The 17594-nt window shown below is 39.5% G+C and overlaps 1 protein-coding gene across 1 annotated transcript in view; it reads right to left on the reverse strand.

Moving 5' to 3' along the window:
* Positions 1-3046: 3046 nt before the first annotated feature.
* ALDH9A1 (aldehyde dehydrogenase 9 family member A1) overlaps positions 3047-17594 on the reverse strand; it is a 28474-nt gene continuing 13926 nt past the window's right edge. Inside the window, exons 7-11 of the mRNA XM_068541181.1 lie at positions 12500-12688; positions 12180-12267; positions 8498-8639; positions 5409-5521; positions 3047-3795 (exon numbers count right to left, since the gene is read on the reverse strand). Coding sequence (XP_068397282.1) covers positions 3701-3795; positions 5409-5521; positions 8498-8639; positions 12180-12267; positions 12500-12688 — 627 coding nt within the window. The 3' untranslated portion in view covers positions 3047-3700. The remainder of the gene's footprint in view (positions 3796-5408; positions 5522-8497; positions 8640-12179; positions 12268-12499; positions 12689-17594) is intronic.

The raw sequence follows: 17594 nt of genomic DNA on the forward strand, positions 1-17594 counted from the left end.
GCTGATCTGACTTTCTGATAGTTTTTCACAGCATCATTTAACTGCTAAGGCTTGGTCTCCTCTTTCCCCTTTGCTGATTTTATTCCCCCTCACACTGTAAAAAGAAATACAAAGATAGGTCTTTAGGTATAAGAAAAGCCAAGGAATCATTTTTACTTCTGAGGAAAGCCAAACTCAGAACTAGGCACTTCAGAGAAGCTAGGGTGGAGACTCTGCCATTGTAAGAAGCAGGCAAGGAACTCAGGGTTGCCCCCCCTTCTCCGGAAGCTCCTCGTGGATGACTTCCGGGGACGGTGTCAGTAAACCGTAGCCCACCTTCCTTCTGCCAGATTCTTGCCTTAGGCAGCAAGAGGATAGAAGGTGTAACAAATAAAGAGCAGCAGGAGGAAAGAAGGGACCCAGTGGCCACCTTTTGTCTGAAAAAAACCTGCCGAAGTGAGAGACTGCCTCTGTTTGGAGCCACAGAAAAGCCAAGCCAGAGATCAGGACTCAGCTACTGCAAAGGAGTAAGCCAACATGGGTCTTGGTTTTCTTCTTTCTCTCATTAATACAATTCCAAAACCATTTCTATCAGTAGCAGTTAAATGACGCTGTAGCACAGGAAGCTGTCAACCAAATAAATCTTAAAATGCATATAAAAGGACATGAGTTGAATAAATTTACACGTGGCCTCATCAGGATACAGGGTTAGTTGGCAGTTATTACCTTTAAGAAAAATCCTAGGAAAGATATGCACCCAAATGTTAACAGTAGTTACCTCTGGGAGATAATATTAGATGGGAGAAGGAAAAAGAAGGGTACCTTCTGCTTAACTTTCAAAAGTTAATCAAAATACTAGTAGAGGGACTTCCTGGGTGGTCCAGTGGGTAAGACTCCACGCTCCCAATGCAGGGGGCCAGGGTTCGATCCCTGGTCAGGGATCTAGATCCCACATGCCACAACTAAGAGCCTTCATGCCACAACTAAGAGTTTGCACGCCGCAACTAAAGATCCTGCACACCCCAACGAAGATCCTGCGTGCTGCAACTGAAGACCTGGCGGAGCCAAATAAATAAATATTAAAAAAAAAAAAATACTAGTAGAGAAAAAGGAGACTCCAGGAGAATTTAACTAGATGATACAACTTCTTCCAAATCAAAGGAAGGCCTGGCCTCTTGGTTAAATCATGTTTCCTTAAGTGCCTTTTGTACATATTATTACTCTCCTAAGATGCTTCATTAACAAACAAGAATCTTTGTTCAGGTAAATTTGTGAAGTACAATAGCTGATGACATCCTGGAACACACTTTGGACCATGCTGGGTGCGGTAGGCTGCATAATGCTCCCCACCAGCTATGTCACATCTTAAGTTTCGGGACCTGTGAATATTTATATGGCAAAAGGAGACTCTGCAGATATGATTAAGTTAAGGATCTTGAGATAAGAGATTATTATGGACCATCTGGTGGGCCCTCAATGCTATCATAAGTGTCCACATAAGAGGGAAGCAGAGGGAGATCTGACTACACAGAGGAAGAAGGCAATGGAAGCAGAGAGACTTGATGCTAAGCTGTTGCTGCTAAACAAAGAGGAGGAGCCATGAGCCACAGAATGCAGCTCTAGAGACTGGAAAAGGAGGGCAAAGATTCTCTCCTAGAGCCTACAGAGGGAGCATGCCCTGCCAACACCCTGGTTTTTGCCCAGTGAAACCATTTTGGACTTCTGACCTCCAGAACTACGAGATAATAAATGTGTTGTTTTGAAGTCCCCACATTTGTGGTAATTTGTTACAGCAGTCATACGAAACGAATACAATGAGTTAAGGTCTAGGAATCGGGGAAGGAGAGCAGCAAGCATAAGAGTTAAAGTCCCACATAGCTGGATTGGAACTCTACTCTTCAACTTACTGACTTGGCTGTGGTCCAGACTTCTCCAATTCTCAGCTTCTTCATCTGAAAATTGGGGCTAACAACTTCCTCATGTTTAGTGTGAGTATTCAATGAGAAGGGAAGTAGCAGATGGATCGCAGGGAGTATTCAAATGTTGGTTCCCTTTCCCTGGCTGTTTTCTCTTCAGAGGAACTGCCAGAACCTTGTCTTCTCCCAGGCGGCTCCTACTGTGGAAGTCACACAAGGACCCCCGAAGACCCAGGGTGAGATCATTGTTGGCCTTGCTCGGTATCATATATGTGCCCGCTGTGCGAATATCCACCAAGAGAGGCTGATTCAATTGTTCTCATCCTCTAACTACAGTTTTTACCCATCATAATAGATAATCAGATGCAGGCCCAGTAACAAGAATCATACCTTACCTCTTAGCTACTGTGATGATTAATTTTACATGTCAGCCTGACTGGGAGATGGGATGCCTGGGTATGTCTATGAGGGTGTTTCCAGAAGAGATCAGCATTTGAACTGGTGAACTGAGTAACGCAGATGGCCCTCCCCATGTGGTGGGAATCATCCAATCCATTCAGGGCCCAAATAGAACAAAAAGGCAGAAGAAGGGCAAATTCACTCTCTCTGCTTGAGCTGAGACATCCATCTTCTGCCCTCAGACAGCAGCACTCCTGGTTCTCAGGCCTCAGGACGTGGACTGAATTATACCACCAGCTTTCCTGGGTCTCCAGCTTGTGGAGAGCAGATTGTGGGCCTTCGCAGCCGCCATAATCACGTAAGCCAATTCCTATAAGAAATCTTCTCTTATACGTATCTGTTCTATTCTATTGGTTCTGTTTCTCTGGAGAACCCTAATACCACTATTAAATCTAAATTATTCCCCTGAAAGGGAGATAAGAGGGCAAGATGAGGATCACTGCAACAGTCTGAGAAGTCACCATGATCTGACAGCCCTTTAAGGACAGGCCCTGTTTATCTGGGCTGGGAAGAACATGGAACCCAGAAGTCTGAATGGGCCACTGAAAGTTCATTACAGCAACAGAAGCCTGCCCATGTGTACTCACTGCAAAGAAGGTCAAATCCTCTGCCTTAAATGTTTAACTTTAGCCCTATCCTGTGTCCTCCTATAACCCTGAGATGTGTATAGCTTCAAAACATGACACTGAAAGGACTGACGGTGTGATTTATTTAGTTTCAGTATACTGCAGTGGATTACAAATAATCTCTACGTTTAAATGGAAACTCTTCTGTCATAAGAGAGCAAGCTGTAACTCAAGGACTGGAGCCGGTTTCCCCCATCCTCGCAGCGCTGGCTCTGGCCAGTCAGCATTCACATCAAACTGACCCGTCTATTAGCCAAGCCCTCTCTCCCGACTGCCAGCCTTCTGAATGGAATGACAAGGGGCCATGTCTTTAAAAATGTCAAGGAGCAGAAATCTCTGCTGATTCCCCCAGGAACCTCTAAAGGCACGGGTTCTTTAAAGCAAGCTAGAGAATGAACCTGTCAGTGGGTCGGCTCTGTGGAAGAACAATCCTGGTCCCTCCCCCTGTTCTCCAGTAGTGTGCTAGTGGCTCTCAAAGATTTCAGAGAAATTTGCTTTAAGGAAAATCACAGCTTTCTTGATTAGCATCTAAAAGGCACTTACGCACATTTTCACTTAGGAAATTGATTGAGCGATGGAGAGTAACACTGAACCATTCTCTTATCCTGAATGGCCAACATTCTGGATCTAAACTGGTAGGTGGCTGCACGGCCGCGGTCAAGAGAGCTGGTTCTCGTTATTCCCAGGCCTGGCCGTGTTCACTGGCCTCACTGCACTTTTTCAAAAAGCAGACTCCACGTCACCCATCTCCACGCACACAGTCTTTAGTTGTGAATAATATTCAATTGTCACACGGCCATTCTCTCTGCCAAACCCTGAAAGGAAGAGAAAGGGTGAGGGTGAGCCATTGTGGTAATCCAGCCACAGCGACCTGCAGAAACAGGCACTGCTCCCAGGGCTGGGGAAGAGCGCAGGGCCAAGAAATCCTGGGATCAAGTCCTCAACTGCATGTATTAGCTGTGGAGCTAGACGCGGGAAAAGGGACACACTAGCCTTTGGGGGTGGGGAAATATTTGGGTTTCATTTCTTACCACTATGACTCTTAACTTCTAGTATCTACTCTTCTGTTAACTTCTAGTATCTACTCTTCTAGACTAAGGTCTAAAAATGTTCAGACTTTCTTATCAAGCATTAGAGCATTCTCTACAATTATCAATCAACCTGATGCCTTTGAAAGTCAGTGCTAACTTAAAACTTAACTCTACATAATAGGCTTATTGACCTTCTCTTATACTAAATCTGTAAGAGCACCTACTATTTACACTCTGTCCACTCATGTGGAGAGTGGACCCTTTTGGCTCTCAGGTTACTCAAAGCCAAGACACTGCCAATCACCAGTAGATGAGGTTACGTGCTAAAAGGACAGCCTTCCTTGTGTCCCCTACCCCAGACTGAGGCAGGCTCTGCATCCTAAGAGCAAGGCCCAGTCTCCAAAAATGCACATCTCCAGGGGGCATCATTCCAAATGGGACATACACAATGGCCCTGCTAAGGCCTCACTCTGCCTTTTGTTCCTTTCCAAATCCTCTCAGCACGGAGCCCATTGGGCATGTTAGGCCAGCTTTCTGTCCCTCTCATCTCATGTAGGCATATCCATGGGCACTGATCCAAAGATTCAGGTTTAGGGAAGGGAAAGCTGGCCTCAGAGGCCCCACTGAGGCCAAAGCTGCAGATTCTAAACAAACTGAGGGTTATTAACTAATAAAACAGAGCCTTGGTTCCTACCCTGCATTTACGTCTGTGTTACAGCTCCTCCAGGTACCCACAGGGACAAGAATGACTAGTGAAGTATGACTAGAGAATGCCAGAATGATACCAAACACAATACCACATAAAACTGTCAAATTAACACCCACCATCTCATCATCATTCATCCATGTTTATATGTTTGCCAACACTGTGATGGCCATAAATATCTGCCAGGAGACTAGGGATCAGACTCTTAGAATGGTGCACCTACAAAGTCCAAACCAATTTTCATACAGAACTGGTGAAATTAGCAACAAACTCCAAAGAAAGAACCTCAAAGTAATGGCTATGTTCCTGATGCCTCAAATCTCCTAACAGACTAGATTTACAAACTTGCCATGGTTAGAACGCCTAGGGGTGGTTTTACACTTAATGGCAATCACAGACTGTGAGGAAAAAGTAATCCTACCCATGAGATAAACCTTTCTAAGATGTATGTCAGCTGTTCACAATCCAGTCTACACATCAAAGACTTCTGGAGAGCTTTTGGAAAAAATAAAGATGCTCAGCTTCCATTCCCAGAGACGCATGCAGTGGGCCTGGGGAGGACCAGGAATTCATATACTTTTCCAGGTGATTCTGATACACACACAGGTTTAGGAACCTGTTCCATAAGGACTGAATTATGACCAGTGTCTCTAGAGACGGGGGTTTGCTTTCACAGTTCCCAGATCCTCACCTGACTTCTTATATCCACCAAAGGGCAACTCCACTGGGCTGACATTATAGTTGTTAATGAAGCACATTCCAGCCTGAAGCTCAGCCACCACTCTGTGGGCACGCTGGATGTCCCTATGAAGGAAAAAATGCATTGGTTATTCATTGTTTCTTTTGCTACAACCTTAACAGGAAAAGTTAGACTGTCACTTCTAAGGGTCTCAAAACATTGCCAAATTCTTGTTTCTTCAAAATGTGTTTTACAATCTTACACCATCCATGCAAAATAGATAAGGATTTGAATTTTACAGTCTCATCCAAACGCATGTACAAAGTAAGTAGCAGCAACAAGGGTGCCAAAACAATTCAATGGGGGAAAATAGTCTTTTCAACAAATAGTGCTAGAACAACTGGATATACATACGCAAAAGAATGAAGGAAGATCCCTTTCTTACACTACACACAAAAGTTAACTCAAATGGGTCACTGACCTAAAATGTCAGAGTGAAAACCACAGAACTCTTTGAAGCAAATAGGAATAAATCTTCATGACCTTCGGTTAGATACAATCTTCTTAGACATGACAGCAAAAGTAACAGATAAAGAAAAAATAGAATAATTACACTGACAAAATTTTAAAATTTTGTGCTGCAAATGAGACTATCAGGAAAGTAAAAAGACAATTCACAGAAATGCAAATCAAAACTGATACAAGACACCACTGCACAACCGCTAGGATGGCTAAAATCAAGAGAACCGACAATAACAATTGCTGGCTAGGATGTGGAGAAACTGGAACCCTTATACGTTGCTGATGGGAATGTAAAATGGTACTGCCACTTTGGAAAACAGTTTAGCAGTTCCTCAAATAGTTAAACACAGAGTCACCATAGGATCCAGCAATTCCACTCCTGGGTATATACCAGAAATGAAATATACAAATATCCACACAAAGACTCATATATGAATGCTCATAGGAGCATTATTCATAATAGCCAAAAAGTAGAAACAGCCCAAATGTCTATCAATGGGTCAATGAATAAACAAAATGTGATATATCCATACAACAGAATATTACTCAGTAGTAGAAAGGAATAAAGTAGTGATACATACTATAACAATAAATGAACTTTGAGAAGAAGCCAATAGATGAACTAAGTGAAAGAAGCCAGTCGTGAAAGGTCACATACTGTATCATTTCATCTATGTAAAATATTCAAAATACGCAAATCTATAAAGACAAAGTAGATCAGTGGTTGCCAGGAACTGGGGGGAGGGGAAAATGCAGAGTAACTGTTATTGTTCTTAGAATGAAGAAAATTTCTAAAATTAGATTATAATGACAGTTGTACAATCTGTAAATATACTAAAAACTACTGAATTGTACAATTTAAATAGGTGAATTGTTTGGTACATGAATTATCCCAACAAAGCTGTTTTTTTTTTAAAAAAAAAAAAAAAAAAAAAGGAGTTACCCCCCTTTGTAACTGGCCTTTGTCTGTATTTTGGTGGCAAAGCAAAGCAAGAGGAGAGACTTATCCCACTCAATCCTCAAATCATAAAAAGCAGCTCCTGGGACTTCCCTGGTGGTGCAGTGGTTAAGACTCCACGCTCCCAATGCAGGGGGCCTGGGTTCGATCCCTGGTCAGGAAACTAGATCCCACACGCATGCTGCAACTAAGAGTTCACATGCCACAACTAAAGAGCCCGCCTGCCACAACTAAGGAGCCCACGTGCACAACTAAGACCCGGCACAACCAAATAAATAAATATTTTAAAATATACATATATATACCAAAAAAAAAAAAAAAGCAGCTCCTGGGAATTCCCTGGCGGTCCAGTGGTTAAGACTCTGTGCTTTCACTGTCAAGGGCCTGGGTTCAATCCCTGGTCGGGGAACTAAGATCCCATAAGCTGTGAGGCGCAGCCCAAAAAAACAAAACAAAACAAGCAAACAAAAAAGCAGCTCCTCAGAGAGGACTTTTAGGGCAGTGAAACTACTCTGCATGATACTACAACAGTGAGTACAAGTTATTATACATTTGTCCAAACCCATAGAATGCACACCAAGAGTGAACCCTAACGTGGACTATAGTCTTTGGGTGATAAAGATGTGTTCACGTAGATTCATCAATTCTAACAACTGTTCCACTCTGGTGGGGGATGTGGATGGATCATGGGGGAGACTATGCATGTGTGGGGCTGGGGTAGTTGGGAAATCTCTGTACTTCCACTCAGTTTTGCAGTGAACCTAAAAGTGCTCTAAAATATAAAGTCTATTTAAAAAAAAAAAAAAAAGTAGCTCCTCACTTTTTTCTTCAGAACTCAAAAAGAAGCTATTACATCAGGTCTTCAAGGGAGACTTGGGTCTTCCATCCCACGTTCCTGACCACAAAACTACAAAAAATAATAACCTTGTGTATCACTAAAGAAATAGCATAATCCCAAGTGTAAACAGTCTTAGAAAACTGCCTACTACTGCCAAAGACTAATCAGAGTTTGTACATAAACAAGCAATCTGCAAGCATTTTCTAAGAAATTTTTCTCCGAAATCACTTTTTGTTTTTCTTATAGTGGTTAAAGTTTATGTACAAAGATATTAATCCCAACATAACTTACAATAGTTAAAATTGGAAATAGCACCCTAAATACACAACAATAGAAAAAAGGCCCACATGTGTTACAATGCATTCTAATTTAGGGACTACTATAAAGCTAAAAATCATGGCTTTGAAAAATACTGCCCAGTATTTATATGCTTATGGATTTCTAAATTCCTTGACATACATGTTTTTAATAGGCACCTAACATGATGCTTTACACAGATCAGAAACTTAAATATTTATTCAATGTATGAATGAAAAAAGGATAGAATTTTCATCAATAAAGCTAATAGCTAATTTAAACTCAACACTAGGGTTCTCTGGCCATTCAGGGCTAACTGTGAAATGCTACTTTGCCATCTTTTGACTTTAGCTGAAGCAAATAGAAAGTGCTGATGAAAATGCAGTGAGGGCAAACTCCAGTGAGGGAATAAGATCAATTACATATCTAAGAAGACACTGCAGCCCCATTTCTTCAAAGCCATTTGCGGTGTCCTTCCCCACCTACCTGGTGAAGACACCAGCTGCTAGTCCGAAAGTGGTATCATTGGCTCTTTCCAGAACCTCAGCTTCAGTGTCAAATGATAAAATGGACATAACCGGTCCAAAGATCTCTTCTTTCACACAGGTCATGTCATCTCTACAATTAGCTGCAAACATTATTAAAAAACCAAACATCAGCGAAGGAATGATTATTTCTGGCACGTTAAAATTTCCTGTTCACAGTAAACAGTGAATACACAGCTTTAGAGAAATTTCAATGTGACATTTTCAGTGTGAATATAAATCCGAGCATCCTTTCTGCATGACGATTTAACACTACGTATTAAGGAGCCATGGCCTCTGTATTCATTCTAAATCTACTTTTTTGAATTCATCACAAGGAAATAGCTAAGGAGGTGGACAAGGATGTACATACAAGGACTTCCATCACAACATTCCTGTGACAGTCAAAACTAGAAGCAACAAACTAGACAGCCAAAACAGATGGGATGATCACGTGAATGGTACACAACCCAATGATGAATTTCTATGAAGCCTCAAAAAGTAATGTTTTGGAGACTTCCCTGGTGGTCCAGTGTTAAGAATCTGCCTTCCAATGCAGAGGACGCGGGTTCGATCCCTGGTTGGGGAACTAAGATCCCACATGCCGCAGGGCAACTAAGCCCACGTGCCACAACTAGAGAGCTCACGCGCCCCAACTAGTGAGCCTGCGTGCCCTGGAGCCGCATGCCACAACTACAGAAGCCCAAGTGCCACAACTAAAGAAGCCCATGCACGGCAACAAAGACTCAGCGCAGCCAAAATAAAAAAACAAAAAAACAAAAAAACAGGGTGTGTGTGTGTGTGTGTGTGTATATAGGATGCACTCCAAATGAATTAAAATGATTACTAAAAAAAAAAAAAGTAATGTTTTTGAAGAAAATTTAATAAGTAAATGCTCATGATTAACACTCACTGAAAAAGATACAAACTGTATATATCCTCTCAATTTCTGTTAAAATGTACACATGACTAACATTTTTTATATTTTTTCACATTTTCTTAATGACTCTGATATGATTAGAATGAGAATATTTTTAAAAAAGAAAATACAATGCAAAAAAAAATAACTTAGAAATAACTGAAGGAGTGTTCATTTTATATGAAAATGTACTTAAGTTTTTAAGTGGTTAATTCCCTAAAAAGATTAAATTCACACTTGACATTTTAAAATATGCATATATGTCTAAAGAAGCTCATATATTTAGATGTGAAATACTGAACTCCACTGATCCTCAAGACAGTGGTGCTTTTATCTGCACTCTGGCTGAAGAACAGCTCACCTCAATGCTGGCAACCACGCATGGAGTCAGATATGTTGTTTGTAAGGTTGTGTGATACATGTGAACAATGTGGAGGCAGAAATACAGCTTGAGAACCCTACTTTAAACACCAGCTTTGCACTAGCCAAAGCTAAAAACCAACTTCTCACATACCTACAAAGAGGAGGACTCTAAAATCTCATAAGAGATGAATCAGAGCTTGTGCATACAGAGTAAGAACAGCACTCTGGTCGTCTGTACGTTACACTGTACTCTGGGGACACCTAAACTATCTTCAAAGGTATATTAAATAATTTTAGGTTGTGTTTAAGGATAGTTTATTATAATCTAAATCTTTGAAAATTACTAAGCCACATACAATTTTTAGGGAAATTGTTAGCCAGAATATTAAATTACTCAAGACAATTCATTACCCAACAGTCCCAGAATACAGTTTGTCTTACTTACACAGGTTGATAACACAGTATGGCTCTGTGTGCAACTCATTCTATATTGGAGAGTCAAAAGAGATGAGGGGATAAAGCGGCAGTTGATGTTATGAGAAAAGAAAAGGTTCCTGCCCCACATATAACACTCATTATACTCTAGCCCCAAATCTCAAGTAAATGAATCTAAAGATTGAGGCTCTGGAGTCATTCTCAAACTTCAACATGCGTAAAAATGAACTGAGGACTTATTAACGTGCAGATCTCAAGGTCCTGGGCCCTGAAAGTGACATTTGGGGGTCTAGGGCAGGGACCAGAAATCTGCATTTTTAACAAGTTTTCCAAGTGATATTGATGCTGTAGATGACAAACAAGGCTTTCAGAATCACTAGAATGAAGTTAAGGTAGTTAGCTCCCTGTCCTTTGCATAGGTTCACAGTTTGTTTAAAAATATTTTTTTTCCTAATTGTAAAATACATGTTCTCTGTAGAAAATCTGTAATATTCAGAAATGCACAAAGTATAATAAAAAATCACCTTTAATCCCAGCATCTAGAGAAATCCACTATCAATATTATGATGCGGACTTCCCTGGTGGCACAGTGGTTAAGAATCTGCCTGCCAATGCAGGGGACACGGGTTCGAGCCCTGGTCTGGGAAGATCCCACAGGCCGCGGAGCAACTAAGCCCGTGCGCCACAACTACTGAGCCTGTGCTCTAGAGCCCGTGAGCCACAACTACTGAGCCTCCGTGCCACAACTACTGAAGCCCGTGCACCTAAAGCCCATGCTCCACAAGAGAAGCCACTGCAATGAGAAGCCCACTCACCACAACGAAGAGTAGCCCCCGCTCACCACAACTAGAGAAAGCCCATGTGCAGCAACGAAGACACAACACAGCCAAAAATAAATAAATAAAATAAATTTATTAAAAAAAACCAGAAACCTGATTCCTTTAAAAAAAAAAATACTATGATGCATATTCTCTGTTCCTTCTTTTTCCCATGCACATATTTGATTTTTAATAGATTTGGGATAATACCATATACACTACTGCTTAACCTGTATTTTCTACGTAAAAACCTATAGTAAGTTTTCCCTCTTCCTTAATAGCTACAAGCTAATGCATGGATGCTAAATTCACAGCCCTTAAGCCTCAGCGGATCTTTAGCTTTTTAGCAAGAGCTAAAAGGTTAAACTGCACCAAATATCAAGTGTTGAAAAGTGACACCACTATCAACCTCAGGGACAAAAATCAGCTGAATCTATCTTCAGGATAAGGTGAAAGGAATTATACAACATAATTCCATCTATATATAGTTTTTTAAAGTCAAGGAAACTAGCAATATTTTTATAGGAGATACTAACATACAATATAAAATGACAGAGAAAAGTAAATGACAACAACAACATCTAGAACAGTGTCACCCCCAGTAGAAGGGAAGGAGGTGGGTGTGGGGACAGTAGGATGACCACATACTTGACTGTCCAAACCAGGAGATTTTTCAGATTGAAAGGAAGTGCTAAAATTATTATATCATATAATTTTTGAAAATATTAATACATTGTCCAACAAATTGGTTTTATTATATTGATGATCTAAAGTTCAAAGAAAAGCACATTCTTTACCAACTTTCTTGAGAAAAGAAATCCATCACTGAATTTTTAACAAACATGCCCTTTAATTTCTTTGGAGTGCCTTGATTCTAGAACAACAGCTGTACACCCAGTTAAGTCCCAGGTAACTGATATCATTGTCCAAGAAGAGGAGGGGCACACATGAGGCTTCCAAGGTAAGGGAGAACTACTCCTTAAATCTGAGTAGCAGGGACACACAGTTGCCAACCCTTGCCTTACACCATATACACAGTTTATAAATATTCTCGTCTATCTGACATTTAATTCAAACTGTTTAAAAGCAAACAAGAAGAGCAAACATACCTAACACACAAGGTCTCATGTAATACCCATCCTTTAATTTGGGATCTTCAGGTACGTAGAGGTCTCCACCACATAATACTTTAGCACCCTGCCAAAAAAGAAAAAAGAACGCATATTTTATGTTAAACATAAAACCCCAGTACGCATTCCTGAAATGCCACTTGTGTCCTGAACAAATGCATACTTAGTCACTCCACGGCAAGTACAACGCAGAATACAGCTCCCAAATGGATATGACCATAGGAAAGAAGCATAGAGCAAGTAACCTAGGAGTAACTACCCCTCCCCCTCCTCTCATCTCACCTCCACTTGTTTCTCACCTGCTCCTTTGCCACTTTAACAAACCCAAGGACTCGCTCCAGATGTGGTCGGTTGATCAGGGGACCCATCCTTGTATCTTCCAGGAGGGGATCTCCAATTTTTATCCTTTGGGTCTGTTTCACCACTTCCTCTGTAAATTGATCAAGAATTTCCTTTTGCACAAATACCCTTGTACCATTACAACAAACCTAAAGGACAGACACATAAAAATTTATATGTAGATGAGGGGGGAAAAAAGGAAAAGGAAAAAAAGTCCAACAGCTTGAAATTTAAAAGAGACAGTATACTTTCTTTAAAGGTTAGTTCCATTCCTAAAAATTATCACCATACTGAATTGTATCACACATGTAATTGTGGACATACTACCCCACACACAAACTCTCTGCCCTTTGAGATAAAAGTTATGCCTTTGTTTTTGTTTAAATTTCCTTAAAACAATTAATAGATCCATATGACCCATAGGACTTCTCCTATTTCCTCATCTCAGATGCTCAATTTGGCTGTATATTTTGAGAGCAGGAGGTAAGAGTGGAAGGGACTGAAGAGTAAAAATAGAACAAGAACTGAGGTCTTGAGTCTAATAAAAACCTAGGGCGGTGCAGAGTCAATGTTTGTCTCTAAAAACACAAGTAATGGGACTTCCCTGGTGGTGCAGTGGTTAAGAATCCTCCTGCCAATGCAGGGGACATGGGTTCGATCCCTGGTCCGGGAAGATCCCACGTGCCACAGAGCAACTAAGCCCATGCGTCACAACTAGTGAGCCTGCACTCTAGAGCCTGCGAGCCACAACTACTGAAGGCCGTGTGCGCCTAGAGCCCGTGCTCCGCAACAAGAGAAGCCACCACAATGAGAAGCCCACACAGCGCTATGAATAGTCCCTGCTCGCTGCAACTAGAGAAAGCCCGCACGTAGCAACCAAAATTTAAAAAAAAACCACATACACAAGTAATGACTATTTAGACCCTCCCACAGACATGAACATAAATACTACTCAAATGCTATCAGAACAGTAGAATAGAAAAGAAAGTCCAAAAATAGATCCAAGTACTCAAGGAAATTTAGTTTATGATAAAGGTGGAATCTAAAACCACTAGACTAAAGATGAATTAGTAACAAATGGTTCCACTGGTTAGCCATGTGGAAAATAAGATACAATCTCATACTGTACACAGGAGTAACCCCCAAATGTATAAGGAATCTAAATATAGAATAAAAAAACAATTACTGAGAGAAAATATAGGTGAATTCTTCTATAACTTAGGTGCAGGAAAAGGTTTTCTAACTAGTACTCAAAATCCAGATGCAATGAAAGAAAAGAATGATAAATTTGACTACATAAAATTAATAATCTTTTGCATGGCAAAAACATCCTAAACAAAGCCAAGACAACAAACTGGAAGAAAGCATTTACAACATACATCACAGATAAAGGGTACTATCACCAATATCTAAATAACTTATAAAAACTGAGGGAAAATCAAAATAGTATAACACACCAAAAAAAGTGAAACTTGGGAATTCCCTGGCAGCCCAGTGGTTAGGACTTGGCACTTTCACTGCCAAGGGCCCAGGTTTGATCCCTGGTTGGGGAACTAAGATTCTGCAAGCGTTGTAGCATGGCCAAAAAGAAAAAAAGTGAACTTTACTATGTGTGAATAAGAAAAAAAATCTCTACAAAAAGAATTGAAGGAAATGACTAGATGTTCAATATAAAATTGGATAAAAGTTATGCACAATTCACACACACACATATAAATGGTCCTTAAGCCTAGAAAAGACGTTCAATCTCATTCATAATTAGAGAATTGAAATTAAAACTACAATGAAATATCACCTCTTACCTCGTGAGGAAATAGGCACACATATATTGTTGGTAGGAATGCAAGTTGGTCCAACCCATTTGGAGGGGAATATGGCATTATCTTATAAAATTATATATGCACTCAACATCACTAATGATAAGGGAAATACAAATAAAAACCTACAGTGAGATACTACTTCACATCTACTCTGATGGCTGCGACCAAAAAAACCAGAAAATAACAAGTACTGGCAAGGATGTGGAGAAATTAGAGCCTTTGTGCATTGTTGGTGAGAACATAAAATGGTGCAGCTGCTGTAGAAAACAGTATGGCAATTTCTTGAAAAATTAAACACAGAATTACTATATGATCTAGAAATTCCACTTCTGGGTACGTACCCAAAAGAAGTGAAAGCGGGGACTTGAATAGATATTTGTACATCAATGTTCACAGCAGTACTAGTCACAATAGCCAAAGGTAGCAATAACCTAAATGTCCACCAGTAGATGAATGGATAAAGAAAATGTGGCATACATATACAACGGGATACTACGCAATCTTGAAAGGGAAGAAAAATCTGACACATGCTACAACATAGATGAACCTTAAAGACCTTAAGTTAAGTGAAATAAGCCAGACACAAAAGGACTAATACTGTTTGATTCCACTTATATGAGATACCTAGAATAGTCAAATCCATATAGATAGAAAGTAGAATAGTGGTTACCAGGGACTGGGAAGAAAAGGATTTATGAAGTTATTGTTTAATGTGTAGAGTTTCAGTCTTGTAAGATGAAAAGAGTTCTAGAGGTGGATGGTGGTGATGGCTGCACAACAATGTGAATGTACTTAATGCCACTGGACTGTACACTCAAAAATGATTAACATGGTCAATTTTATATTATATATATTTTACCACAAAAAAATAGGCACAAAAAATTACATATACATTTACCACTTCTAGGAATTTACTCTGAAAATATATCTCCAACAATATGAACACACACGTGCACGAGGTTATTCACTGCAGAACTGTTTGTAATCACAAAATACTGGAAACTAAATGCCCATCCAAAAGAGAGTAGTTGAATAAACTATAAACTAACAGCTATATAAGGAATTATACTACACAGCTATAAAGAAGAAAGAAGATTTCTATGAAATGAAGTGATTTCCAGGTGAAAAAAGCAAAAAGCAAAACAGTAACTCTAATATCTTAGAGTTACTATTAGCTATTATTAGTTACTAGTTACTACTAATTAGTTACTATTAGTTACTGGTTACTACTAGTTATCTTTTGTGTTGAGGAAAGAAGAGAAAATAAGAAATATACAAGTACCTGGTCATTTGTGTAAAAAGAAATAGGAAGGAAAAATGAGAAACAGATTTGGCTGGATAGGGATGGATTGGAAGAAGGAGGGAACGGGAGTGGGTAGAAGGGATATAGGAGGAATGCCATTTCTGTTTGCTTTTTTGGTAAAATTCTGACATTTAGAACCATGTTAGTATTTCGCCTGAAGCAAGGATGGGTGAAAATAAACCCCAAATGAAATACAAACAGAAACGAACAAACTCATTATTTAAAATGAATATCATAACCATACTGAAGGGGGTGGTGAAGGAAGAACTGACTCATTCACTTCTGAACACAGAATTTTAACTGTACCCCAGGCTAAAGACAAAAAGGGCTGTAAAAAAAAAAAATGTTGCACTCTAGTTAGAAGGTTTATTTTTCACAGTAGTGTACTTTCACAAATCTGAAACTATTATAAACATATTCTAGGATGGAGTAACTACATATATTGTGAGTAATGGAAGCTAAATGTCTCATCACTGTCAGAGAAGGAAATTATAAATATGAAAGGGAGGAGGCTAAAATAAACCTTGCAGCGTTGGAATGATTGGAAATATCTGTATAAACTTGTAGTTATTAATATAGATGGATACATAAATACATGTGTCTGTGCATACATACACATATGCCAAATATACATTTCCTGGCTCTGGCCTCTGAGAAGACATAGGAGCAATGATACTCCAGTAGAAACGAGTACACCTGGCACCCAGATCTTGGTTTCTAAATACCATGTACCACTAAATGGAACCAAGCCTCCTTAGAGAAATGGCTCATTACAGAGCTCCACCAGAGAAAGCACAAGATGTGTCTAGAACCCCCTGCTGTGCCAGGAAGTAAAGAAGTGCTCAAAGAATAATGAGAACATATCAAAAAGTCACAGAAAGAGGCTCCCACTACATGAATCTGCAATTATTTGAGCATCAAAATAAATAATACTAGCAATGGGTTATAACTTGTAGAATGAGATAAGAAGCCATGGGTCCATGCTGATAAAATGAATGAAAAACAAACTAAGGAAAAGGGAAAAAAGTTCTTTCTTGTAATAGACAGTGAACTATATAAAGGTAGAAGGAGTAACAGAATTGGAAATACACCACTTGGTGACCACCAGAAAAAAATGTTTCCAGCAAACATCAACAAAGGGTGCTAACACTAGTAGGTTAAAGTTTGATAAGGAACAAGATAGTCTCACTTTATCTCCTACAATATACTTATTAACCACAAAGGAAAAAACAGTAACTTTACTGTAAAGACCCACCTTAAGCAAGTGATCAAAGTCAGCAACACCACTGTGAAATATAAAACATCATTTTTGTGGTGTTTTGCCAAAAATGCACAACCTGAATCCAATTAAAAAAAAACAAACAAAACCTAGACAGACCCAAAATGAGGGACATTCCACAAAATAAATGGCCTGTATTCTTCAAAAATGGCAAGGTCCTGAAAGATAAGAATGACTTTAGAACTGTTCCAGATTAAGTAAGATTAAAGAGACACAACAAGTAAATGCAATACACCTTCCTGGATTAGATCTTGGACCAGCAAAAAAAAAATTGTTTCTAAAAGGACATTAGTCAAACAAATGGAGAAATCTGAATAAGGGCTATAGATTGAGTAATAGTACTACATTAATAACAAGTTATATATTTTACTAAGTATTTTGTGCTTATTTAAGAGAATGCACTTGTTTTTAGGAAATACACATAGGACTGTAGAGGTTAGGGATCTTCTGTCGGCAACTTTCAAACAGATCAGAAAAAAAAAAAATAATAATATGCATACGTAGGTATAGACATACCAACAGAATGGTAAATGTGATAAAATGTTAACACTGAGGGACCTGGTTCAAAGATAGATTGGAATTCTTTGTACTGTTTGTGCAACTTTTCTGTAAGTCTGAAATTATTTCAAAATAACAAGCTTTAAAACACGCTG

The sequence above is a fragment of the Eschrichtius robustus genome, chromosome 3 (genome assembly GCF_028021215.1).
Source record: "Eschrichtius robustus isolate mEscRob2 chromosome 3, mEscRob2.pri, whole genome shotgun sequence".
NCBI classification, from domain to species: domain Eukaryota; kingdom Metazoa; phylum Chordata; class Mammalia; order Artiodactyla; family Eschrichtiidae; genus Eschrichtius; species Eschrichtius robustus.